Raw genomic sequence first — 27,087 nt, 5'->3', positions numbered from 1 at the left:
GTGACCTCTCAGACTCCAAAGCGAATTTCCTAATGGAGTAGAACAAACAGGAAATTATGAGGAAAGGCAGTCAGAGTTTGAAAAGAGAACACACCAGAAACAATGGAAGATAGGTCCAAGAAACTAGATAAGTGTGAGTTGAGAATTGAATATAATTTTATTTAATTTTAATAATACTTTAATTGTAAAAGTAATTCATAATCACTGCAAAAAGTACCAAGCACTGTAAAAATTAAAAATACAAAACAATCTCAAATTGTGACAGCCAAGAGAAACCTAAAGAAACATGATTATAATGTTTGTGGCATGTAAGTTTGGTGTCCACAATGGAAAAAGGATATTAGGAAAAAAAAGAAATATAAGATAAAGAAATTAGTTAAAACAATGAGAATAAAAAATGAACACCCAATTCCTACTCCTAGAAGAAGTAGTACTCTTAACATTTGGTGAAGTTCTGAGAGCCAACATTTTTACCCAGCTTATACTAGGACCTGTTCTAAATAGTATTTTAGCTCATTTAATTGTTAAGCCATTGTATAAAGTAAACAGAATCCCTTCTTTTGTTACAGATTAGGAATTTAATGCACAGAGGGTTAGATAACTTGCTCAAAGTAACATTGTTGTCAAGAGTCAAAGCTAGAATTTGAATCAAAAGAGCCTGAGTCCAAAGGCATGGTTTTCATCACTGGACTATAATGGTGTGTATTCTTTCATAATTTTTTCAGTGTAAAACTGAACATACAGTATGCTTTTATTTTATTTATGTTTTTGAGATGGAGTCTTGCTCTGTCACCAGGCTGGAGTGCAGTGGTGTGATCTCAGCTCACTGCAACCTCCGCCTCCCAGATTCAAGCAATTCTGCCTCAGCCTCCCGAGTAGCTCAGACTACAGGCATGTGCCATCACGCCCAGCTAATTTTTCTGTTTTTTGTAGAGATGGGTTTCATCATGTTGGCCAGGATGGTCTCGATCTCCTGACCTCGTGATCTGCCCACCTCGGCCTCCCAAAGTGCTGGGATTACAGGCGTAAGCCACTGTGCCCAGCCTACATTTTATTTTTCGATTGACTCCCGTGATCAGAGTCAACTTCCCATGTTATTTTATGTGAATATGTATCAATGAACTATTAGAAATTGCAATGTTTTTGTAGGTCAAAACAATTCAATATTGACAATTTTATATGATTCAGCCTAATACATCATTTTTTCCATCAGCCATATTGCATGTTATTGTTTATATATACGTTTATTTATTTAGCCTATCTGTTCTCTGTGAGGAACATTACACAGTTTCTGAGATTTTGTTACGATAGAAGTCAGCATTGATAAGCCTCTGCGCACCTGTTTTAATGTAGGATCATTGGGAACTGAGCAGTAGCTTACAGGGCTTGGGAGGGGATTTAACCATTTAGTCAACCTCCACTCACATCACCCTCCCTTCTTCGATAATGGGCAATTGAGAAAGGGCAAATGTGTGTAAAAACTATGCAGATGCAGTTTCAGGATTATTTTCTTCTTTTCTGCAGTGTCTTTTCCCAAGCTACATCAGCGTCTAAATTTTGGAGTTACTGATGCTTCCGTTATTTCTGCAGATAGAATATTATGTCGTAAATAATGTTTACTTGTCCATTAGTATTATATAAAAGTGCCTGTTTCTCCCCACTCCAGCTATCATTGATTATTGGTAAAAATTTTAATGTATCCAATTCTAATAGGCAAAGAAAGGCTCTCCTACTTAGATCTTAGGTGGGGGTCTAAGTTCATATTTTTGTTTTACAAAAATTGAATAGCCAGTGTTTTTGAGTTGAATGATCTATCCATTCCGTATAGGAGAGTTTAATTATATTGTGATTTTGGGGGAGATAATTTTCACAATTTACCCCCTCAAAATGTAGAAAGTAGAAAAAGGGTAGAAAAATCGCACCAAATTTGAACAATGTAACATGCTCTTAGAGTTAGGGATATTTTCTTCTGGAAGGATTTCAAGTCTGGCATATTTGCATTGATTGTGGTTATGGCGCATTTAACTTTTCCAAACCAGCTTTTTTGTACCGCACGTAGGAAGACCTGAGAGTGAGTGTAAATTAGGATTGTTTGGCCAGTGGTGTGTGCAAAAATTTATTGTAGAACCAAGAATTATTTCTTTAGTATTTTACACATTTTAAAAAACAGGTAGACATGTCCATTGATCCCAGGTTGCTTATGGTTTCTAGAGGCCCCCTCTCAATGCAACAGTGCTGTGGGGCCCTGGGGGTCCAGTAGCCCCCTCCCCCCAGGTCATTCCGGTGAGGGAGGGAGCTGGGACCCCTGCACTGCGGCAAACAAGCACGCCTGCGCGGCCGCAGAGGCAGGCTGGCGCGCATGCTCAGGCGGGGATGTGTGCGAAGCCTGCCGCTGCTGCAGCGAGTCTGGCGCAGAGTGGAGCGGCCGCCGGAGATGCCTGACGCATCTGTCTGAGGAGCGGTCAGTGACGCGATGGAGCGGGCAAGGTCAGCTGTGCCGGTGGCTTCTCTCAAGAGACAGCCTGGGGAGCGGCCACTTTTATTCATCAGATATTCCAAGTTTTCAGGACTTGGAGTACTAAATAAGCGGAATTTGGGCCCTAAAGTCCTTTGTTCTGGAGAACCAGATCCGGAATGTTCAGAGGCTTGCTGTTGTGCCGTTCTGCCCCGATGGTATCCTGTCCGCTTGCATTGGGGCGCGTCACCCATCCGCCCCCAACTGTGGTGTCGCGACAGGTCCTATTGCGGGTGTCTGCGGTGGGAAGGGCGGTGGTGACTGGGAGCATGCGGGGTAACCGCAGTGGACAAGGGACATGGGTGGAGGTGGGTACATCAGGGTGATTGCAGTTCCGTGTGGCGAGGGTACGTGGGGGGACCAGTGCATAGGGATTTTAGGCGGAGGTAGGTATATTGGAGTGACTGTGGCGGGGCGAAGGTACGTGAAGTGATCGGTATTTAGGGGGTGTTGAGCGCAGGTAGGTGTATAATAGTGACCACTGCGTGGTGGAGCAGGGTACGTGGGGCGACTGGGGGGGGGAATTCGTCGCAGTGACCGAGGCGAGGAGGCTATGGCAGTGGACCAGGGGGATGAGTCGGTGTGACAGTGGTGGGGGTTGTGTTGGTGGTCGCGGCGCGGGGAGAGTCCGTAGGAAGTGGCTGGGAGGTAGGGGGAAGGCGGCGGCAGTGGGTATTGGCGGCGGTGGGCATTGGCAGCGGGTAGGCATGGCGGTGGTGGGCTTTGGCGGCGGTAGGCATGGCGGCGGTGGGCATGGCATGGAGGCGGTGGGCATGGCATGGAGGCGGTGGGCATGGCATGGAGGCGGTGGGCATGGCGGCCGCGGGGCCTGTCGCTGTCTGGAGTGACTAAGGGACGCTGAATGATCGCTGTGGCGAGGAGGGGGCATCAGAAGGGGCAGTAGCACAGTCCGCAGCCTTTAATTTTCCTGCGACCTGCGATGGTCATCTGGTTTGCCTACTGTGGTGGTGGTGCTTTTTTATTAAAACTGCGCAACGCCTACACTGCCGCAGGGGCTGCAGAAATGCGTGGAATCCTTGCGTACCCTTTAGGAACCCTCGCTTTAGAGGCTATGGCATAAGAAGACAGGAATGATGTGCAGAACTTGCATTTACAGATCTTTTGACTGATAGGCCGGGTGATGCCTGGGGGTTACTTTTTTTTCATTGTTTCTCTCTGTTGGGAACCAGGTCTTGGAAGGCTATGTCGAAATAACCTGGGGGTCTGTGTTGCGTCACTGCCATTGTGCAGCTCCTTCAAGATGGCCGCCGCTGCAGCGGCTTAGATCTGCGCAAGCGCTTCAGGGTGGGGGTGGCCGCTTCCTCCCTGTAGAGCCGCCAGTGGGGAGGGGGCAGGTGGTGTGTGTTCAGCTTCTGCTGTTTCGGAGTTTCAGCCGTACCCTCTTTAGGGTGCAGTGGTAAGGAGAGGAAGCCGGCCAAGGTGGGCGGCTGCCCCCTCCCCAAAGTGCTGCTTGGGAAAGGATGCAGGTTGCGCAGACGCAGCAGAGGTGACAGTCGCCTCCGCTTGCAGTGGGGCGAGACGGGGGGCAGGGGAGCGAGGGCTTACGCAGCTTTTGCCTGGCAGGAATGGCAGCCCTCCCCTTCACCTGGCTGATACAGCAGCTGTTCCTTTCCGGTTGTGGCGCAGTAGAGGGGGGAGGAGGGAGATGGGTTGGCGCAGGCTCCGCCTAGCAAGCTTGGCAGCCACCCCTTACCCACGGTGCAGCAGTAGAGGACTGGAGGGGAATGTGGCTAGAGGCCAGGCATTTGTACCACCTCCGCCTGTGTGGGATGGCAGCTGCACTGGGCTACTGCTTTTCAGCTCTGCAGTAAACTGGAGTGGTGGGGGCCTGGAGGCCATCAAAGGTGCAGCCACCCCAAGACCTGCTGTGCTGTTTCAGCAAGCCTCCATTAATGATAGAGATTTTAAATTGGTTTTCTGACTTCCTGGAAAATCGTACCTTTTCATTTTTGTAGTTCCTCTCTTGGTTGTATTGTGCGCTAATTCTCTATTTTCAAACTGGACTTGTTAACCCCTTTTTTTAACTCCCTGTAGTCTTTGATTTCCATTCGACACATTTAATAAATGTCACCATTTAAGATTCAGTTATCCTTCTTAATCTCTGGATAGTCCATTCTGATGCACTGCATACCTTCCTTAAATGGGTTGGGGGAGAGGGCACCGTGATGGCTCTTCCCGACTAAGGTTGAAAGGTGTTTCAAACACTGGACCTCTTCATCTTCTGGGAGTTGAAAGCTGCAAGTTGTGTGCTCAAAGAGAATAAAGGAGAAAAGTGGAGACAATCTTATTGGGGTGGGGTTGTGCTTTGGATCAGTTACTGTCTTTTTTTGGATTTTTAAATTAATGATCATTTTTGAAGTTGGAGCTACTACAAAAATTTGGTGAGAAAGGTTAATGAATAACTGCATTTTTATATTCCAGTACTTTTTTAAAAAATCATTTTATTCTAAGGATTTTGTCTTCCTTTGCAGGATTTTCAGTGCTTGCCTTTTCTGTATTTACATTTTCCCTCTATCATAACTGGTATGTCTGGTTGCACTGAGTTGTAATTAACAGAAAAGTTAAATCTACGAAGCCCGAAAAGCCTTGTTCTGGAATAATCTATTTTTGGGTAGTTTTAAAAATAGCAGGAGTCTGGGATTTTATATGATATTTATAATTTACCCTTTTTTTTCTGCTTGCATGAAGATAGCAGTTCACATACATATATTTCTTGGTTTAACTTCTGGTCACTTGGCTATTTGCAAGCTGAGTATTTAGTCTGATCCGCCATTTTGTAGTCTTGCATTCAGGCCCGGGATCCTAATATGGCAGATCCCTTTGGAAAGGCCTCTTGAAGTTTCAAGGTCTGTGTCCTACTCAGTGAATTGGCTCTGTGCTAGGGCTTTTTGGAGGCAGGGAGTGGCAGCCCTTCCTGTGATGCAGAGGAAGGAAGCTTGGTTGAGAGACCCTTATGTTGTTGTCTAAGGCAGGGTACTAACTGGTTTGGATTTATTCACAGACCTTGCCTTATCTTGATTTCACTATTCTATCTGACCAGTGTGTCATTGCCGAAATGTTTTCCACATTTATAGTTACTCTGTATCTTTATGTTTCCCTTACCCTGTTCCTTTTCCTAATAAACATCTTTGTTTTACAAAAAAATTTGTTTATAAGGTGTCAAGGATGCCAAGATAACCTCCTTTGTTTATCAGCGCCCTCTGTTTAGCTGTTTTTTAGGAAGAATCATTTAAGCAGGTTGTGAGTACTGCCCTCAATGACTTGGACAATGAAGTTTTAAAAATCTTATTTAGACCTGTCACTGGTCCTGTCTCCTTTTTTTTTTTTTTTTTTGTGGCCCAGGGCCAGAAAGCTTGAGTGAGAATTGTTACTACTTAAGGTAGCCTCTCTCCATTTCTGGATGCTAGCTGGCTCAAAGTTTTTTTTTTTTTTTTTTTTTAATAGACCAGGGTCTCCCTATGTTGTCCAGGCTGAACTCGAACTGCTAGACTCAAGCTATATCCTCTCCCTCCTCAGTCTCTCTCTGGCCACTGTGGCTGGCCCAAATTCTCTTTTTGTTAATTCTCCTCAGATTTGTTTTGGAGGCAATGAGGTTTCTTATATTCATGGGGTACAGATTAGCAGCCTATCATTAACCTTATTTTTTTGTTTTTAGGAGACAGGGTCTGGCTATGTTGCCCAGGTTGGAGTGCAGTGATACAGTTATAGCTCCCTGTAACCTCAAACTCCTGGATCAATCTAGACTCCTGCCTCAGCCTCCCAAGTGCCTGTTAGTACAGGCTTGAGGTACTGTGCCCAGCTAACTTTTTATTTTTTTGTAGAGAGGGGTCTCCTTATGTTGCCCAGACTGGTCTCGAACTCCTGGACTCAAGCAGTGCTCCTGCCTAGGCCTCCCAAAGTGCTGGCATTGCAGCCATGAGCCGCTATACCTGGCCAACTTTGTTTATTTTTATTCTTGAGATCTTAGTTAAATTTTATGGAAAATTTAGGCCGTAATAAAATTGGGATTCCATTGCTTTTTGCTTTTCAATATATTTCCAGATTATTACTTTCAGTGTAAGTGATTTGAGGGCAAACATTTAACACCCTTTCTATATGATGATTTTTTCATGATGTCCTCAGTTTCATAAAATGTTGGTTTCTGTGTTGGGGATGCAGTTAGATAAATGCATGTGTGTGTGTATCTAGAACATTCAATAAAGTAGTGTTTTCAAAATCTTATAGATGACATTTTATATGTAGATTAAAAATAAGTAGATTTAAGCCAGGTGCGGTGGCTCATGTCTGTAATCCCAGCACTTTTGGAGGCCAAGGCAGAAGGATCATTGGAGCCTGGCAGTTCAAGCTTGGGTATTGAGACCCCGTCTCTACATTTAAAAAAAGGTAAATTCAGAAAGTTGAAATAATAGAATATTTTGGTTTGATGGCTGTTTCCTCAGTTGACCTCAGACCTTTCATATTGAGCAACTGCCGAATGAGTTCTTTTTGTTTGTTTTTTGGTAAGACAGTGTTTGCAGTTGTACACTATTAGATTAATCATGGTTTAGTTGATAGTTTCTTTAATTGTATTATATTAATGTACTACATTATTAGCTGTATTTGTGTGCCCACCATAATGTAGCACTGATCAGTACTAAATTCCTTTTTATGGCTGAAAGACATTCGTTTGGATATATCATATTTTCTTCATTCGTAAGTTGATGGACATTTGAGTTGTTTCCACTCTTCGGCTATTATGAATAATGCTACTAGGAACACGTATAGTACGTTTAATACAAAGAATTAGTTTCACAAGGTTTTACTTAGCCCTCGTATATGCCAGGTTCTTGAAATTTTGCCTTTTTGGAAGTATGAGAGTAGTGGTAGCTGGGAAGGCTGCAGGTATAATAGAAAGAACATGAACTGTCTGGGCATGGTGGCTCATGCCTGTAATCCCAGAACTTTGGGAGGCCGAGGTGGGTAGATCACCTGAGGGCAGGAGCTCGACATCAGCCTGGCCAACATGGTGAAACCCTGTCTCTACTATAAATACAAAAATTAGCTGGGTGTGGTGGTGCATGCCTGTAATCCCAGCTACTTTGGAGGCTGAGTTTGGGTCTTGTAATATTACTTCATCTAGCAGTAGAGTTAGTGTCATATGTTACTTTCATGATTAACATTTTTAGGAAGTTGGCAAAGTCTATATATAACACTTTATGTTTCCCCCAGCAGTTTCCCCACATCCTTTACAAATATTGTGGTGTCAGATGGTGGCATTTCAGTGGGGGTTTTTTCATTTTGAGGCAGGGTCTGGCTCTGTCACCCAGGCTGGTGTGCCAGTGGCATGATCTCAGGTCACTGCAACCTCTGCCTCCTAGGCTCAAGCGCCCTCTCACCTTAGCCTCCTGAGTAGCTGGTACCACAGGCATGCACCACCACACCCAGCTAATTTTTGTATTTTTTTGTATAGATGTTGCCCAAGCTGGTCTCCTGAGCTCAAGTGATCGCTGGCCTCAGCCTTCCATGAACCATTGCGCCCTGCCTCATTGGGATTTTGATTTGCATTTTTTAATGACTAATGTTCAGCATCATTTCATATAGATTAGCCACTTGTATATGTTTGGAGGACTGTCTATTCAAGTGTTTTACCCATCGTAGCAATAGAATTTGCCCTTTTATTGTTGAGTTGTGAGAGTTCCTTACATATTCTGGATACCAAACTTGAAAAAATACTTTTTTGAGGTGTGAGTGACATACAAAAGCTGTAGATAGTTAATGTTAAAAGTTGATATGCTAAGAGATAAGTACATGCCTTTGAAATCATTCTTATCAAAATTAGTGGCATAAATGTGTCTATCACCTGAAAAAGTTTCTTTGCCTCTCCCTACCTTCTTTTTTTTTCATTGTTTGGATTTTCTTTTTGTTTGTTTTGGATGCTAGAAACTTAGCTGTATGTTAAGCAAATATTTTTTCCTATTCTGGTTATCCTTTCACTTTCTTTAGTGTTTTCGGAACTTTATTTTTTGATGAGGTCCACTTTATTTCTTATACTGCTTGTAATTCAGGTGTTATATTTAATAGACCGTTGTGTAATCAAAAGTAATAAACATTATCAGTGTATAAAATTTTACCATTTAGAAATCGAATATGTGTGTATGGCTTGATTAGAACATTTAAACTCTTGAAAGAATAAAACAGCTGTGCGTTATTGGTAAGCTATTTTACCAATCTAAAAGTCTAACATGACTTTAAAACATCTAGGGTTCAGAGAATTATTAATAGCTTTTGGCATGTATCTTTGAATTTTGCTTTTGAGATATTACTTGTGTTACTTTAGTGAAAGGTCCTGCTGACCTTTCTGATTTATCATCTTTAAAGGTTCATAGGTGGTTTCTGCAGTCCCTAATATGGCTAGTCTGGTGTGGGATTTCATGTTCTGTTCCCTTGAGCAGCCATTTTATGAGGGGTTCTGCAGACGTAACATGGCGGTTTTTTTGTTTGTTTGTTTTTGCTATGTGGATAGTTTTTAGCTTGAGCAGCTCTTCTATTGCTTTGCAAATCCTAAAGAAAGCACCATTTGCATGTTTTTTTAAAGTAGATATTTTATAATTTAAACTATGTTCTATTCCACTATATAAGTATGTCTACTGTATCCTAAAAATATTTTTTGAAACCATTTTTGAAATCAGGTTTACTGTTTTTGGGGGGAAGGTGAGTAGGGTAGTGGTGGTATGTGTGTATCTACATCTGCATAAGTGGGAATTTTATATGTACGTGACTACAAATAGAGGTAGATATATTATTTTAATTTCATTTTCTGATTTTTTTTAAAACCAGATTTTCTGATGTCATGGGCTTCTAAAAGGAGAAAAAGGTGGTTATAGCATAGATTCTGACTGTTTGAAGGTTAAAGATCTTGTAATAATTTTACCTTGTTTTAATTAGATTTAAAAATCCATTATATTAAATGTAGTTCTAAATATAACCTTGACAAATAGTTATTTCATAGATTGATGCAGTCTACCAAACAAATGCCTCTCTTTTCTGTTTCAGGGATCGCTTACACCTGAGACGAACTACAGAACAGCACGTACCAGAGGTGGAAGTCCAAGTCAAACGCAGAAGGACTGCCTCACTGAGCAACCAAGAGTGAGTACAGACTGTGTTGGGAACAAATGCAAGTCAGAATCTCATTTCAGATTAGAACAAAATATCATGCAATGAGGGGATTAAAATGAACATAATTGAAGAAGCAGACACATCTAATACAGAAGATGTAGTAAAAAAGCAATGAAATTCTTAACCATATTATCCTAAAATAATTCACCCTCTTAAAGATTTTAGTATAATTTTCTTTTTTCCTATACGTGTGTAAGTGCATTTTATCTTCATAAAATTTTGTAATTACCCTTCAACATAAGCATATTTAAATTTTTCTGCATTATTAAATCACTTTGCATGCTTGCAAAATGTACAGTGCGCTGAAGTGATTAATTTACGTATTCATTCTTGCTCTGTGATATTTAGGTGTTTGTTTTTGGTTAGTGCATTTATTCTGTTAAAATTTAAAATACATTTGGGTTTTTTATCCTGTTTTAAGTATATATATGTGGAATGTATATATAGGATGTATACACAGACACACTCAGACACATATTTTAATTTAGATTTCTAGAAGGGAAATTTTAATTAAAAATAGGTGAACATTTTAAATGACCTAATACATATTTAGTCCACATTGAAACTTTGGCATTTTGTCATTGCCATTAAAATTTTGACAGTCAGTAGGTAGCATTTTTTTCTTAGCTACAATTGTTTTTTTTAATTATAAGTATTAAAAATTCATGAAGATGATTCTTTTTGTAAAACAGTTTTGCATAAAAAGTAAGTCTCATTTTAAAGCAACTACCAACTTACTGGCCTTTTCCTCCCCAGAGATAATCATTAAGTAAATAGCCATCAGACCTTGTCCTATGCATTGTGTGTGTAGTGGGGAGAGAGGAAGGGAGGACATGGGACACATTTGAAGTTTGTGTGCATACGACACCATGCTGTCTGTATTTTGACAATATGTCTTGGTGATCTTTTCATATCAGTACACATAAATCTACCTTATTTTACAAAGTGTGGGTGGTGTGATAACATTATTATTGTAATCGTTAGCTTGCTGCTGGATATTTAGTTTGTTTGCATTGTTTGGCTATTAACAATGAAAAGAACAGTCACTTTGAAAACGCAGTGTAGGCCAGGCATGGTGGCCCATGCCTGTAATCCCAGCACTTTGGGAGGCTAAGCCAGGCGGATCACAAGGTCAGGAGTTTGAGACCAGCCTGGCCAACATGGTGAAACCCCGTCTCTCCTAAAAATACAAAAATTAACCGAGTGTGGTGGCATGTGCCTGTAATCCCAGCTACTTGGGAGGCTGAGGCAGGAGAATTGTTTGAGCCCAGGAGACGGAGGTTGCAATGAGCTAAGATGGCACCACTGCACTCTAGCCTGGGTGACAGAGCAAGACTCCATCTCAGGAAAAAAAAAAAAAAAAAGAAAATGCAGTGTATGAATACTAATTTATTTTATTTTTTTCAAATTAAAGGTTTTTCCTCATAGTAAAAACTGAGTAGTAGTTTGTGTGTCTTTTGTTATTTCCTCATTTTATATGTGAAAAGTTGAGCTGGATGTGGTGGCTCATGCCTCTAATCCCAGCATGTTGGGAGGCTGAGGTGGATCACTTGAGCCCAGGAGGTGGAGACCAGCCTGGGCAACATAGGGAGACCTCCTCTCTACAGAAAAATAAATTAGCCAGGCGTGGTGTTGTCTACCTGTAGTCTCAGCTACCTGGGAGGCTGAAGTGGAAGGGTCACTTGATCCCAGGAGGTTGAGGCTGCAGTGAGCCATGTTTGTGCCACTGTACTCCAGTCTAGGTGACAGAATGAGATCTTGTCTCAAAAAGAAAAAAAAAGTTGTAAAACATCTGTTAGCAAGTTTTAAATTATGGTGAGGGTAAAGATTTTTTTTTTATTTTTTCCTATTTATTTTGCTGATTTTTACTATAGTGAGTATATTTAACTACATTTTCATTTTTTAAAATTGCTTTGGAAGACGTATTTTATGTACGTTTTGTTTGTATATTGGTAAATATTTTGAAAGTATTTTGTGTAATATAATTTGTCCTTTATATATAATAGGTTATTTGATCATTCATTTTATTTGATATGAAATCTCTTTTTTCATCTCTTCATTCTTTTTGAGACAGAGTTTTGCTCTTGTTGCCCAGGATGGAGTGCAACCTCCGCCTACCAAGTTCAAGTGATTCTCCTGCCTCAGTCTCCCAAGTAACTGGGATTATAGGTGTGTGCCACCATGCCTGGCTAATTTTGTATGTTTTTAGTAGAGACAGGGTTTCTCCATGTTGGTCAGGCTGGGCTCGAACTCCCCACCTGAGATGATCCGCCCGCCTTGGTTTCTTTCCCAAAGTGCTAGGATTACAGGCGTGAGCCACTGCGCCCAGCCTCTCCCTTCATTCTTTTGCAGCTCTGACGTTTTTTTAAAGTGCCATTACTATTCCCTGAGTTTCTAGAGGTAGTTCAGAGATGGTGGTGGAGGTAGGGCTGAGGTTTAGGACTCTTAGGTTTAGGACTGTTAAGTGGGTGAAGGTTCTATCTTGCTATATTTTTGTTACAGTTTTTTTCCTATGTAACCTCAGTGTGGACTAAATAACAGGTAGTCTCATCCTCATCTTGTTGTGGGATGAGGTTAGCCTTCTAGGCATCTTGTCCATATTTATGGAAACATTTTGATGGTTTTGAAGAAGAAATAACTTGAGTTTTTCTGATCTGCACTGCATATATATGTACAAATACTGCAGGGTCTTGAGTTGGGGGAATGATCTGAGTAAAGTGTAGAGTTAGGGAAATAGTATAATTTTTCCCCCTTGTGCCTTTTCATTTTGAGAGTAATTGGATTATGGAATGGGTAAGCAGGATTGATTAGCACTGCCTCATTGTCCATGTGTTTAGGATTCTCAGGATTGGTATACTTAGAATGTTATACTAGAAGCGTTCAATATTTACCCATTCATCTCCTACTTCCTACCAAATCATAAGTAGTATTGGGAGGCAGTCTTCCTGGAGGAGTTGTGTGGTTATTAGCCCTAAAGATCAATGAAGGAGGCTGGGTGCGGTGGCTCACGCCTGTAATCCCAGCACTTTGGGAGGCCAAGGTGGGCAGATCACCTGAGGTCAGGAGTTCAAGACCAGCCTGGCCAACATGGTGAAACCTCATCTCTAGAAAAATAAAAAAATCAGCCGGGTGTGGTAGTGTGCACCTGTAATCCCAGCTACTCAGGAGGCTGAGGTGGAAGAATCGCTTGAACCTGGGAGGCAAAGGTTGCAGTGAGCCGAGATCGTGCCATTGGCTGTGCCTGGGTGACATAGCAAGACTCCATCTCAAAATAAAGTAAAAATAAAAAGTTCACTGATTTATTTTAAATTTTTTATTCTGTCTTTCAGTGTATTTGTCACTAAATTAGCTCTTATTCTTTGGGGCTGGATGATGTATCGTGAGTTCGAAGGGAAATTGGAAATTGGAGCTGGAGAGTTGTCTTAATCTATTTTATGCAAAGCTTCACATGTCTTTTCAAATTAATATTCTGCACTCAATTAAATACTGTGTAGGCTGCCTCATTTTCTCAGTCTTTAATCTTCTATTGGGTTACAGGTTAGATCTGAGGGGGACATTGCAATAGAGAATTATCTTAGTTTCAAGATAACATTATATATATATATTTTTTTGCTGAAACACTTTTTAGACCTTTATGAATAATAATCAGAAACTTAGTTGTCATTTGTAAACAAAGAGGTTAGAGTGGAGAATGCCCAAATTAAGATTTATTTATTCAGTGATTAGACTATGAATTAGAGTATAAAGTAGACTATGAATTAGAGTGTGAAGATTTAAAGGTATGTGCAGTGCAATTCTGACTACTTGGAGTTAGTGCAAATTTCACAGTTGTCTAGATGCCCTCCAGAACATTCCCCTCAATGCAGACACCAACTCCAAGCTCCAGGGTTGGCAGGGCACCCACACTTCCGACCAACTGTCTATAGATTCTGAGGTCCTACTATTTTCTCAGACTTTATAATTGACTAAGGTTTTATAAATGACTAGTAGATCTCAAGAAAGTGCTATACTTATTAGTTTTATTATAAAGGATACAAATGAACAGATGCATAGAGCAAAATCTGGGCAGGTCCCACACAAATCTTCCCTGTCCTCAGGATGCATTACCTGCACATTAGCGTATATCACCAATCAGGAAGCTCACCAGAACTCCAGATGTTGATGATTTTTGTTGGGGATTCATTATGTTGACAAGATTGAATCATTGGACATGTCACTGAATTCAGTCAGCAACTCTCCTGCCCTCCCAGGAGGGCTTGCTCAAAACCCCAACCCTTTAGTCTTTGTTTGATCTTTTGTGGCCTGGTTAGTCACCATCTTGAGACATCTCATTACCAAGAACTCAGGTGTGATCCTAGGGACCCACCTTGAGTAACAAACACATTTCTTTCACTTGGTAAATTCCAAGGATGTATAGGATGTATAGGTTACTTCCCAGGAACCAGGAGCAAAGGCCAGTTAAATTCTTTATTATTCAGAAGCAATTTTAAAATGTTACTGAAAAACCGTAGAAAAAAGTCCAATTTCCAAATCCTTACATACCAACAAGGGCAGCATTGTTGGTGATCCCCCACCTCCTCACCTCAAGGCAAGCTGTCATTTCCTGTATGTCTTCTTCTCATGATCAGATTTCACAGCCAGGTTACTGATTCATAGGGGTATGTCGAGGGCTTTTGTCTGGAATTCCCTGCTTACCAGTAGATGATTGGTTTACATATTTTAAGAGCCCTTAAATAGCCCTGGAAGTTCTATATTTCAGGTAGTGACTTGTCAGGAGGATCAGTATGAAGGACGGCCTAAACATCTCCCTGCAAATGCTTTAGCAGCATATCCCTCCCCTCACCCCTGGGGAGAAAGGATTGTTCACATAGGATAATTTGAAAGTGAGTGACTATATATGGTACTGATGGTGTTTCTTCAAGGCTGCCAGCTCTTGTGTTTTTAGTTCTTTTGGAAATATTTCTAGACTTGGTAAGTATCTTAAGTATCCACTAGTCACTTGTACAATCTCTGTGTAGAGATTCCTGTTTTATGTTATAATTTCTCATAAGATAGTGTCATCCTCTGACCCTAAAGAAAGATCTTCTTCCCTGGGCGTGGTGGCTCACGCTTGTAATCCCAGCACTTTGGGAGGCCGAGGTGGGTGGATCACCTGAGGTCATGAGTTCCAGATCAGCCTGGCCAACATGGTGAAACCCCATCTCTACTAAAAATACAAAAAAATTAGCCGAGAGTGGTGGCAGGCACCTGTAGTCTCAGCTACTCGGGAGGCTGACACTGGAGAATGGCGTGAACCCGGGAGGCAGAGCTTGCAGTGAGCCCAGATCGTGCCACTGCACTCCAGCCTGGGCGACAGAGTGAGACTCTGTCTTAAAAAAAAAAAAAAAAATTAGCTGGGTGTGGTGGTAGGTGCCTGTAATCCTAGCTACTTGGGAGGCTGAGGCAGGAGAATCACTTGAACCCAGAAGGCAGAGTTTGTGGTGAGCAGAAATTGCTTCATTGCACTCCAGCCTGGGCAACAGAATGAGACCCTCTCTGGAAAAAAAAAAAAAAAAAGGAATATCTTCTTAAATGTAAGGGTACCTAGTTTTCTTTCATATGGTTTCCTATAAAGACAAATGTATTTTTATCATTTATATATATTGTGCTCTTGTTGTAGGTGTCAGTTGTACCCGAGGCGTTCTCAGCAGCAGCAAGTACCTGTGGTGGATTTCCAGGCTGAACTGAGGCAGGCATTCTTAGCTGAGACACCAAGAGGTGGTTAAAGCCATATTGGAGTAGCGAGGAATCTGATTCCAAGCAAAAACCAGGTTAGAGCTAATGCAGCAATGATCAAGAATAAAGAATCATTAAAGAATGGGGTGTTGGGGGTTCTCTTAATTATCAGTGACACATTAATTTTTTTCCTTAGAGCTTCATACAATAAACACATTGCAGAAAGTTTTAGAAAGTTTTGCAGGACCTTAAATTTTCTGCCCTGACACTTTCGTCATGTTTCTGTATTCCAGTTATTGTAGCGCATGCTTTTCAGGTAGTTTTCTTTTGCGTTTTTTTAAATTATATAAAAATATTTCACTATAAATGGCTCTTGAATACCCTGTTACTGAATGTTTATAATTTCCTTTTGTGGGAGGTGTCATTTTTTTCTGCCAGTAGTTTGAACAAAGCTTTAGTAGATAGCTTTGTATAAAACTTAGAATAATTTTTTCAAATATGCAGATGTGAAAATAAATTGAATCAAGGAATATGAACTTAAGGTACATTTTTCTAAATTGTATTGCAAAGTATTAAATTAGTATTCATTGCTTTCAAAAAATAAAGGGCCAGTTACAACATACGTTCACAGCATTATTTTAATTCAAATATGGTTTATGTCAGTGAATTATAAATACACAGCACATAATTAACAATGAGTATTAGAGAATCTAAATACTTTCTCATGCTTATTTACTAATTCCTTTTTGTTTTGTCTTTTTCTCACTTTTCTGTTTTAACCAATGTATTTCCTCTTTGAATCAGCAGACAATGTAATAAAAATATTATTCATAATTTTTCAACGTGATGTAGATTTATTTAGTTCTTTTTATGTTGCTTTCATTTTTTAGGAAAAAGTTATTACAAAGTCGATTTTGATTTGTTTTCTTGTTTTTCCTCTGTGATTTTTCTTTTTTTCTACTTTAAGTTTTAGAATGCCCTCATTTCTGAGAGTTTACTGTTTACTTTTTACAAAGTAAGAGCAGAGAGGAATTGGGTTTACTGATAAATTCCTTCTAGCCTTTTTTTACGTCTGTTTTTGAAGTATTATCCTTCAACTTGAATCAGTTAGGCTTGTTTATGGCCACCATTTTGAGTTATTAATTAATGTATTTATTTAGAGACGAAGTTTCACTCTGTTGCCCAGGCTGGAGTGCAGTGGTGTGGTTTCGGCTCACTGCAACCTCTGCCTCCCAGGTTCAACTGATTTTCCTGCCTCAGCCTCCCAAGTATTTGGGATTATAGGCACCCACCACCACACCTGGCTAATTTTTGTATTTTTGGTAGAGACGGGGTTTCACCATGTTCTCCAGGCTGGTCTCCAACTCCTGAACTCAGGTGATCCACCTGCCTTGGCCTCTCAGAGTGCTGGGATTACAGGCGTGACCTACCACGCCCGGCCCATTTTGAGTTTAAATCAAAGGAGACAGAAATTTTCTGAGAAATCCTCCTTTCTTGAATCCTTTACACACAACATTTTCTAGTAATTGCATAAGCAAATTGGAATCTAATCATTGTCCAAAGCTTTTCCCTTGAGTAAGGGAATTTTTCATTGAATAGGTGTGCACAACTGATTTTTTACTTTTTAGGAATTTTTTAGCTTCTCGGTTCAGTTCACAGATTTTTGTAAATTTTTAAATACAACATTTAAGTCATACATTATAGTCTGCAAGTAGGACCATCTAATTTTATGATACTTAATTATATCTTATTCTAGTCTCAACTGCTAGTTCTACCTAAATAGTACCCATTACTAGTATTCCTGTAGAACAAGGGTTGGTAATATATCTGGACCACTACCTGTGTCTATAAATGAAATTTTATTGGAACACAACTCAGTTCATTTATTATGTTATCTTTGGCCACATTGGTGCTACGGTGGTGCAGCTTTGAGTAGTTGTGACAGATTGAATGACAGGCAAAGCCTAAAATACTTAGTATCTTGCTATTTAAAAGAAAATAATTGGCTGAGTTTTATTTTAGAGGAGCAGATTGAAAGAAGAAAACACCAAAGTGGGGGCCAGTCAATATAGTCATAATGTCATAGAAGGTGATAAAGAATAGATTATAGAAGTATATACGAAGTATACATTACAGCGTAGACAATCAGATGAATTTCTTGGGGAAGGGATCAGTCTAAGAATCATGTTAAAGTCTGCTGTGGAGGAAGATGGGTAGTCTTTAACAACATTTAAACACTTGGTACCCGTTTTCATTAAAAATGTAAGGCACACGATGGCCAGGAAAAATAAGAAAATAAACTATTAATGTGGCCGGGTGTGGTGGCTCACGCCTGTCATCCTAGCACTTGGGGAGGCTGAGGCAGGTGGATCACCTGAGGTCAGAAGTTCGAGACCAACCTGGCCACATGGCGAAACCCCGTCTGTTCTAAAAATACAAATATTAGCCGGGTGTAGTGGGGGACACCTGTAATCCCAGCTACTCGGGAGGCTGAGGCAGGAGAATTTCTTGAACCCTGGGGGCAGAGGTTGCATTGAGCAGAGATTATGCCACTGCGCTTCAGCCTGCGTGACAGAGCAAGACTTCTATCTCAAAAAAAAATTGTGTTATGAATATTCTGTTTTTCTTTGGTACCTAAATATTTACCAGGGTACATATCCAATTGGATACTTACCTAGTAGTTGGGATGCAGGGTGTAATATTAGTATGACTTTTAAACATTTTTGTTACATTGTTTTCTAAACACATCATGAGAAGTGCTGATGGCCACTAAAAATTAGTAGACCATTAGTTTCTCAGTACCACCCTTTGTATTCTGGTGTTTTTTTGTTTTTGTTAAATAAACCTTTCCAATAAAGGAAATTTGTTTTCTTGTGTTTTTAATTGGAATTATTGTGTATTAATATTTTGCATTTAGTTTTCTTTTGTCACTTGTTTTTGCATACTCTTCGATGGAGGATCTCTATGGAGACCCTCTATAATTTTAAATTTTAACAGATCAATACTGATATTCCATGGTGTGTCCATGCTATGTGTGCCTTGGCCAACGCTAGTCATCTTATTTTACTATTTGCTATGTGTGCTTCGGCCAACCCTAGTCATCTTATTTTACTTTTGAATTAAAGTAGATTTACATTTTTATGCAGTTTAATCATTTGAAAGTCTACCGTTTCCTAAAGTTTGAAAACTTGTGCTTCTGTGAGGGATACCAGTTCGTTTATTTGCTTATGTGCCCTTTGATCTCAGAAGATACACTATGACTGCTCATCCATCCTTGCAGTGTGATGTTGCTACTCTTGTCGCCTTTCTCATGAAGTTTTGTTTTCTTGTGCTGTAAAGATAAATTTGACCACTCTGCAGTGATTTATTTTCTTCTTTCACTTACAAGGTCATGACTACATTGTATTACATTTAGGGATGAGAGAGAACTGTTTCTAAATTCCAAATCTGTCTCTTAAGGGAATCCTTTTAACTGCTGTAGGAGGTCAACTCCTATTGTGAGTAAAACATAAATCTCTTCTAGCTATACAGGTTATTATTTTATTATATTGTTTATGATATATATATAAATATAAAATAATAATCTGTCCCTAATTCTCTAGGTCTTCAGTTCTTTGGGCCATAACTCACATCCCTAGATGTGTTTCATACATCTGGACCACTAAGCTTGTGGGAGTTATTTATATCCTATTGCTCAAGGTCATCGCCAAGGTCTGATTTTTCACAAAAAAATTCCAACCTCTGGCATAAATGGGTTAAAAACGGCTTTAGTGATGTAGTGCTGATAAACATAAAATTCACCCGATTTAAGTGCATGAAGCAATGATTTAAGTAAATTTACAGAACTGTGCAATCATTGCCATGAACTACTCTGGAAACATTTTCATCACCACAGTAAGATCTGTCTTGCTCATTCACAGTCATGATCCTTGTTGTCTCTTTGGATGGCTGAAGGTCCCAAGTGTTGCAGTGCTATAAAAATGGATATTGCTGGCTGGGCGCAGTGGCTCACGCCTGTAATCCTAGCACTTGGGGAGGCCGAGGCCGGCAGATCACCTAAGGTCAGGAGTTCGAGACTAGCCTGGCCAACATAGCGAAATCCCGTCTCTGCTAAAAATATAAAAATTAGCCGGGTGTGGTGGCGGGCGCCTGTAATCCTAGCTACTCAGGAGGCTGAGGCAGGAGAACCACTTGAACCCGGGAAGTGGGGGCTGCAGTGAGCCGAGATCACTCCATTGCACTCCAGCCTGGGCAACAGAGTGAGACTGTCTCAAAAAAAAAAAAAAAAAAGGATATTGCTAATGAGTCTCATATATCATGTTTTCTTGGATTTAGACTGCTTTATAAAGAATCATAATATTCAAAACTTCTAAGTTATAGTCCTTAAACTCTTACTCATATTTAGGTCAGAAACTACATTTAATTTTTGTGGAGGTCTTTGTTTGCTTATTTGAAAACTTCTTTTGAGATCTTTATAAGTTCTATTTAATACATTTTTTAATGTACAGACATCAGATTCATGGCCACTGAATGACAGCCAGGCATTAGAGTATTCTTTTTTTTTTTTTTTTTCTTCGAGATGGAGTTTCACTCTTGCTGCCCAGGCTGGAGTGCAATGGTGCGATCTCCGTTCAAAAGGATACTTTTGAATCCTTTTCAAAAGTAATTTGTGTTTCATTTTTTAATTAGTATGATAAGCACTTCAAGACCCTTTACAATTCTGGCTAGATTTGGTTGCCATATTTAATAGCATTTTTTAAATAATGGAGAAAAGGGAAACATTATGCATGCTTGATTATGGTCATGAGCTGCATAACAATTCCGTTCAACAACAGACTGCATATGTCAGAGCAGTCCCTTAAGATTACAAAACCATGTTTTCATTGTGCCTTCTCTCTCTTCCCCACCGCCCCCAACCCCGAGATGGAGTCTTGCTCTGTTGCCCAGGCTGGAGTGCAGTGGCACCGTCTCAGCTCACTGCAAACTCTGCCTCCTGGTTTCAAGCGATTCTCCTGCCTCAGCCTCCTGAGTAGCTGGGATTACAGGCGCCTGCCACCACACCCAGCTAATGTTTGTATTTTTAGTAGAGATAGGGTTTTCACCATGTTGGCCAGGCTGGTCTTGAATTCTTGACCTCAGGTGATCCGCCCACCTCGGTTTCCCAAAGTGTTGGGATTATGGGCGTGAGCCACCACACCCAGCCTCTTCTCTGTTTAACACTGTATTGTGAGTGTTCATAGTATTCAGGATAGTAACATGATATACAGGTTTGTCGCCTAGGATCTACCATATTGCCTAAGAGTATAGTAGACTCTGTGTATCCTCTAGGTTTGTGTAAGTACACTGTTCATACTATGATGAAATCACCAAATGCATTTCTCCTAATGTGTCCCCATTACGTGACTTATTTATTTATTTTGAGATGAAGTTTTGCTCTTGTCCCTCCTCGTTGCCCAGGCTGGAGTGCAGTGGCGCGATCTCAGCTCACTGCAACCTCTGCCTCCCAGGTTCAAGCGATTCTCCTACCTCAGCCTCTCAAGTAGCTGGGATTACAGGCACCCACCACCATGCCTGGCTAATTTTTTGTATTTTTAGCAGAGACGGGATTTCACCATGTTGGCCAGGCTGGTCTCGAACTCTTGACCTCAGGTGATCCACCTGCCTTGGCCTCCCCTAGTGCTGGGATTACAGGCGTGAGCCACCTCACCCGGCCGTTAACGTGATTTATAACTTTGTCCTTCATTACTTGATCTATGAAAGTTGTTTATGTGAGTCTATATGTATATATTCCATAGTCATGTGTCCTCTTTTGACATGGGAAGTCTTAGGCAGGTTTATAACACACTTGGCTCTTAGTGGGGAAAGATTACCTGCCATCATCTTGAAGCGAATTTAGGGGAAGAAAGAATATTGCAAATGACAACATAGGTATTTCAGAAAAAAGGAAAAATCTGAATGAAAGAGTAATTGAGATGTTGATATAGAGATGACTTCATATTAATTCTGAACTAGAGAGAGAGACACTACCTTAAATAAGGATGGAAAGAAAAATACTAAATTTTGGAAAATGACGCTTAGTTTTTGAAACATTTAGGAATTACTAGGTAAAATAAAATTCAATGACTTTCATCAGTCCTAAGTGTGTCAAATGTGAGAGTTAAGAATGAGGGACTAGGGAAATTTGGCAGTCCCTTGGTGAGGAAGCTAGTATGAGAGGAAGGATGTTTTTGAACGTGTCTGTCATAGTGATTTTCATGCAAAATTGTCTGCCTGTTTTAAAACATGGTAGATTGCAGTGCAGCTTTAACATGCTTTCCTCTGCAGGCTCCATCTACTCTTTGAAGCTTCTGCCCAGCTTGCATTGTTTCTAGGAGAACCCGCGTCATACCTTTATCTATAGCCTTCCCCTAGGTCTTCAGAAGCATCAAGTTTTAACTGTGGACATTGGATTTGGTGGAACAGCAATCATGGTAAGCTGTATGATAAGGCTGAGGGTTGAAATGTGCTGTAAGGGCCGAAAGAAATAGTTTGCCAGCATGTGCAGTGATCTTGGGTTCTGAATGTTAGAAATAAGGATACATCCATGGATATGGATTCTCATTGCATTGAGTATCAGCTGAAGATGAGCTGATTTTTTTATTTTTATTTTTTTCAGACGGGGTCTTGCTCTGTCTCCCAGGCTGGAGTGCAGTGGTGCGGTCTTGGCTCACTGCAACCCTGGGTTCCAGAGATTCTCGTGCCTCAGCCTCTTTATTAGAGACAGGGTTTCACTGTGTTGGCCAGGCTGGTCTCAGGCTCCTGACCTCTGGTGATCCACCCACCTCGGCCTCCCAAAGTGCTGGGATTACAGGCATGAGATGAGCCACTGTGCCTGGCCATGAGAAATGTTTCATGATGTGAGAAAATACAGGAGTTTTTGGTCATGATTCCACCAGTGGTGAAGGACTGTCCTGCAGATGATGGACTCTCAGGTCAGATTACAATAGAAATAAAGAGGGCTTTGAAAATGGAAGGGTTTTGGCATTAACAGTACAGAGAAAAGCAGTCTGGAGAGAGAGAACACCCTACATCATTGTGGTTTGGTTTACTTAGGGGAGTGGACAGTTTAGAGCATGCATTGTCACAGAGAAGGATAATCACCTGTAAGGAGGTGAAAATTGGTTCTTGAGATGTGAAAAAATACTTCATAATCCTTTGTGGTCCTCCAAAGAGCCATACTAAATATGGAAGAATGTTGGTGAAAAAGGAGAGAATATTTGTTTAGTTAAGGAAACCAGGCTTAGATTATGTAAGGGTGGAGAAGAAACAGGAGAAGATTAGAAGACTAGGGTGTTGGCAAGCTGAACATGACTCTTGTCTTACTGCTTCTAGACTGTTGGCAAGAGTAGCAAGATGCTGCAGCACATTGACTATAGAATGAGATGTATCCTGCAAGATGGCCGAATCTTCATTGGCACCTTTAAGGCTTTTGACAAGCATATGAATTTGATCCTCTGTGATTGTGATGAGTTCAGAAAGATCAAGTAAGGCTGATTTGGGCAAATGGGGGTTGGACACAGAGGCAATGGGAAGGGAAGGCCAGAGCTGGAGTAAGGGATTTCCAAGGGTAACTGAAGTAGTTAGGGAAACTATGGTAGAGCCAGTCTATTGTTTAACCTCTTGACCTGATCTCTGAATTAGGTCAGAGTCTGCATCTGAACTCTTTTAAGTTTGTAAAACAATCATCGATTTATTACTGGGAGTAAAAGTATATGCTATGGTCAGAATACTCGTATTTATTTTTAAAATTGAGAAAAATGCTATGTTAATTAATTGGTTGGCTTCTGCAGCAGTCTTAGACCAAATCTTGGTTGAAATGGAGAAGAACAGTTGTTCTTCATGGTTGAGGAGTTGGGATATGGTTGCCATTTGGTATCCTCTCTTTGCCTATTACTGTTCCCATTATTTCAGTTCTGTGTCACTTGTCATTATGATTTAATTATTTAAGTAATTTTTTAAAGAAATTTCCATTTTAATGTGGAAACCCAGGTTTCAATTTTGTTTTTCTTAAAAGGTATTTCACAAAAGAAATTAGTCTTGTTGTAGTGTAACATCAAAGGAACATTCTGTAAAAGACTAAAGTTAGATTAGAAAATAGCTTCACTATTTACCCTTGTATATTAACTGTGTTTACAGATTTTTTTTGGCTTGTTTTTCAGTGATAACTCAGTAAATGTTTAAATAGCATCAGTTGTCTTAATTGATACTTGAGGTTGTATAAATATTTTGATGAGTGAGTGATCACTAAAATTTATCTCACTAAAATTTAATTCTGATTTGTAGGCCAAAGAATGCGAAGCAACCAGAGCGTGAAGAAAAGCGGGTTTTGGGTCTGGTGTTGCTGCGTGGGGAGAACTTGGTATCCATGACTGTGGAGGGGCCACCCCCCAAAGATGTAAGGAAGATGTAGGGCAGGACAGAACTTTAATTTGCAGGGACATCATATTATGTGAGATGTCTGAAATCAGGGTAGAGCAGACACAGTTCAACATGGATTGTCAAATAAAATGTGCCAGGCACTTAATATCAATTGTTGGTTGCCTATGCTATTCGGGATTAGGGGATTTTTGGTGAATTATTCTATGTGCTGGGCATTACCTAGGTAAGGGTAGGAGTTGGTGATTCATGTTTGCTTGGTATGTTTATAAAAGAGGTGTTTTCACAATTTGACAAATAATGTGCATTTTATACACAAGATACCTCCATGGTATACTTGCTTGTTTGTTCATTTGGACACAGAACTAATATGAGATAGGTGTCATGGGAAAATGGTGGAGAGAAGTGATCTCTGATGAATAAGAATACTGAGAACTTGTAAATTGTTTGATTTTAGGCTATGAATTTTCTTGTTTCAGACTGGCATTGCTCGGGTACCACTTGCTGGAGCTGCTGGAGGCCCTGGGGTTGGTAGGGCAGCTGGTAGAGGAGTACCAGCTGGTGTGCCAATTCCCCAGGCCCCTGCTGGATTGGCAGGCCCTGTCCGAGGAGTTGGGGGACCATCCCAGCAGGTGAGGAACCAGCAGAGGGTTTTATATTATTGGGAGAATATGACTAAGCCGGAGGCCGAGGAGATTTAAAAACCTAAGTGTATGTGTCATACAATGTAAACAGCATATGGTTTAGGAGGAACCAAAAAACAGATATATGGGAGGAAGGGAATAAAACTAGCTGCTTAAAATGGTCATTGGGCGATTAAAGTTACCCAAGTTACTCTTGGCAAGAGCAACTTGCCACTAGTGGTGAGTGAACAGAATGCACGGATATACCGCAGTTGAAAAGACCAAAGGGCTTTTTGGATGTCAGTGTACTAAGATTAGATTTTAAAATATGGGAATAGGCCGGGTGCAGTGGCTCACGCCTGCAATCCAGCACTTTGGGAGGCCGAGGTGGGCAGATCACTTGAGGTCAGGAGTTCGACACCAGCCCGGCCCACGTGGTGAAAACCCTATCTCTACTAAAAATACAAAAATCAGCTGTGTGTGGTGGTGGGTGCCTGTAATCCCAGCTACCAGGCAGGGAGACAGGAGAATCGCTTGAACCCAGGAGTGGGAGGCTGCAGTGAGCTGAGATTGCGCCATTACACTCCAGCCTGGGTGACAAGAGTGAAACTGTCTCAAAAAAAACATGGGAATAATGAGAGAAGTACATTGCAACAGTTGTTTGTATCTAATTGGTCATTTTTCTCATTTATTTTCTGTGTTTGAATAATGTGAAGGTTTGCATCGCTTTGACTGTTTCCCGCCCTGCCTTCTCAGGTAATGACTCCACAGGGAAGAGGCACTGTAGCAGCTGCTGCTGTTGCTGCGACTGCCAGTATTGCTGGAGCCCCAACACAGTACCCACCAGGACGGGGCACTCCGCCCCCACCCGTCGGCAGAGCAACCCCACCTCCAGGTAAGGGATTGGTGAACACGAAGACGAACTTGAATCTCTGATGAGAGATAGCTTACTGATTTAAGACACAGCCTGAGAGCCTAAGAATTTGGGGAATATGCTTCCTTCTTCTAGATACTGGTTTTTAATGAAAGACATAGAAGAGTAATTGTCATATAGAAATTATTTGACTCTATCATTGTTGTCTGGCCCATTTCTTTAGGGATTATTTGGGCTAAATTCTAACTTTTCTAAGCCATTTTATGAGGCCTTTATTTCTACCATTTTTCACTGTAGGCATTATGGCTCCTCCACCTGGTATGAGACCACCCATGGGCCCACCAATTGGGCTTCCCCCTGCTCGAGGGACGCCAATAGGCATGCCGCCTCCGGGAATGAGACCCCCTCCACCAGGCATTAGAGGTGAGTGGGAGCATAGGGGTTTGATGGTTCAGCCAGGCCCCTGAATATGTGTATCCTCTTTTTCTCAATGTTTCTATTTCCTTTCCAGGTCCACCTCCCCCAGGAATGCGTCCACCAAGACCTTAGCATACTGTCGATCCATCTCAGTCACTTTTTCCCCTGCAATGCGTCTTGTGAAATTGTGTAGAGTGTTTGTGAGCTTTTTGTTCCCTCATTCTGCATTAATAATAGCTAATAATAAATGCATAGAGCAATTAAACTGTGAGGTACTGTTGTATATATTTTTTTGCCTGTTGATTTTGATGAGATCTTAAGTTACTGTGGATGAGGGTGATGCCTATTAAGCAGTTGATTCAAATCATATTCTCTTTAATTCTTAGGATAAAAAGGTTTTCTGCTTTCTAACTTTCACTTTGTGCATTGACTGGTGTTGGTTAATAACGTTTTCATGACCCGGGGGTTTAAGTGGTTGTGCTGCTTCACACATGGCCTCCTGCTTCTCATGTTGCTATGTCACATTATCTGAAGGGAAGTGGGGATGGGATGAAAGGCCTTGTAAGGCCACCTATATACTGAAGGAAGTTGTAGTGAATCACAGTCCATGCTCATTACATATCAAGGCATTTGAAATAGAAGTTACTCTTTTTCTTGGGATGTTGACCTCAGTTGATCAGGTTTTACAGTGTCCTATGATCAGAATAGAGGATGTGATACTGCAATAATCATTTTCTACCATTGAGTAAGTATTTATTTATAAATTACTAAATGAGTGGAAGATCCTGGGTACTGGGAGGCAGGAGGTTGCATATTTGAGTTAATAAGTTGTACTACTGATAATAAAGATAACTGACACACTAAAACATACTTGGTACACTGAAATACAAATTACGGTTATGTCCAGTGGTATCACCAAGTGACAAACTGGGAGCTAAATAGTTCAGAAATGCCCTAGTCTCTAGGTCCAGTTTGAATTGGTTATGGAACAAAGAAGCCATTTATAAAAGGGAAGAGATTTTTAGGTTTTGCAGCTAAGGTTTATAGTAGGCAGCGAGGGAATGATTCATAGTGATTGTAGCAGTTGGTTTACCAAGCACTAAAGAGATTGGTGTTAACTCCATAATACTGATAGACTGATTGGAATTACATTTTTTCTCTTGAATTTACCAGGAGTGGTTGTGAATGTCACCTTTTCCATCTTTTAAATTACATCCTTGCAGGTGGTAATCACTCAAGGAAAAGGAATTATCAGAGTAACAATAGTTCCTGTTACTGACTTGATATGGTCTCTGCCAGAATAGCTTCTCAGATTAATGGCCACTCTCAGGTAAGGAAAATAAAGAGGC

The 27,087-nt window shown here is 40.7% G+C and overlaps 2 protein-coding genes across 2 annotated transcripts; both read left to right on the top strand.

The window, feature by feature from the left end:
* The first annotated feature begins 2,373 nt into the window (after nt 1–2,373).
* SNRPN (small nuclear ribonucleoprotein polypeptide N) lies at nt 2,374–25,948 on the top strand. The gene is made up of 10 exons (NM_001256797.1): nt 2,374–2,487; nt 9,569–9,664; nt 15,354–15,504; nt 21,734–21,879; nt 22,781–22,932; nt 23,732–23,843; nt 24,304–24,456; nt 25,204–25,342; nt 25,619–25,744; nt 25,833–25,948. The coding sequence occupies exons 4-10, from the start codon at nt 21,877–21,879 to the stop codon at nt 25,868–25,870; spliced, it is 723 nt and encodes a 240-aa protein (NP_001243726.1). The 5' UTR covers nt 2,374–2,487; nt 9,569–9,664; nt 15,354–15,504; nt 21,734–21,876; the 3' UTR covers nt 25,871–25,948.
* Nucleotides 2,378–26,009, top strand: SNURF (SNRPN upstream open reading frame). The gene is made up of 10 exons (NM_001110815.1): nt 2,378–2,487; nt 9,569–9,664; nt 15,354–15,504; nt 21,734–21,879; nt 22,781–22,932; nt 23,732–23,843; nt 24,304–24,456; nt 25,204–25,342; nt 25,619–25,744; nt 25,833–26,009. The coding sequence occupies exons 1-3, from the start codon at nt 2,474–2,476 to the stop codon at nt 15,457–15,459; spliced, it is 216 nt and encodes a 71-aa protein (NP_001104285.1). The 5' UTR covers nt 2,378–2,473; the 3' UTR covers nt 15,460–15,504; nt 21,734–21,879; nt 22,781–22,932; nt 23,732–23,843; nt 24,304–24,456; nt 25,204–25,342; nt 25,619–25,744; nt 25,833–26,009.
* The last annotated feature ends 1,078 nt before the right edge of the window (nt 26,010–27,087 follow it).

Source organism: Pan troglodytes, chromosome 16 (genome assembly GCF_028858775.2).
Source record: "Pan troglodytes isolate AG18354 chromosome 16, NHGRI_mPanTro3-v2.0_pri, whole genome shotgun sequence".
Taxonomy (NCBI): domain Eukaryota; kingdom Metazoa; phylum Chordata; class Mammalia; order Primates; family Hominidae; genus Pan; species Pan troglodytes.
This window is presented reverse-complemented; position numbering and strand designations above follow the sequence as displayed.

Coding starts and splice junctions, on each gene's coding strand:
- SNURF (NM_001110815.1), top strand. Junction 9,665..15,353: donor GCCTCACTGAGCAACCAAGA/GTGAGTACAGAC, acceptor CTCTTGTTGTAG/GTGTCAGTTGTACCCGAGGC.
- SNRPN (NM_001256797.1), top strand. Junction 22,933..23,731: donor GATGAGTTCAGAAAGATCAA/GTAAGGCTGATT, acceptor TCTGATTTGTAG/GCCAAAGAATGCGAAGCAAC. Junction 24,457..25,203: donor TTGGGGGACCATCCCAGCAG/GTGAGGAACCAG, acceptor CTGCCTTCTCAG/GTAATGACTCCACAGGGAAG.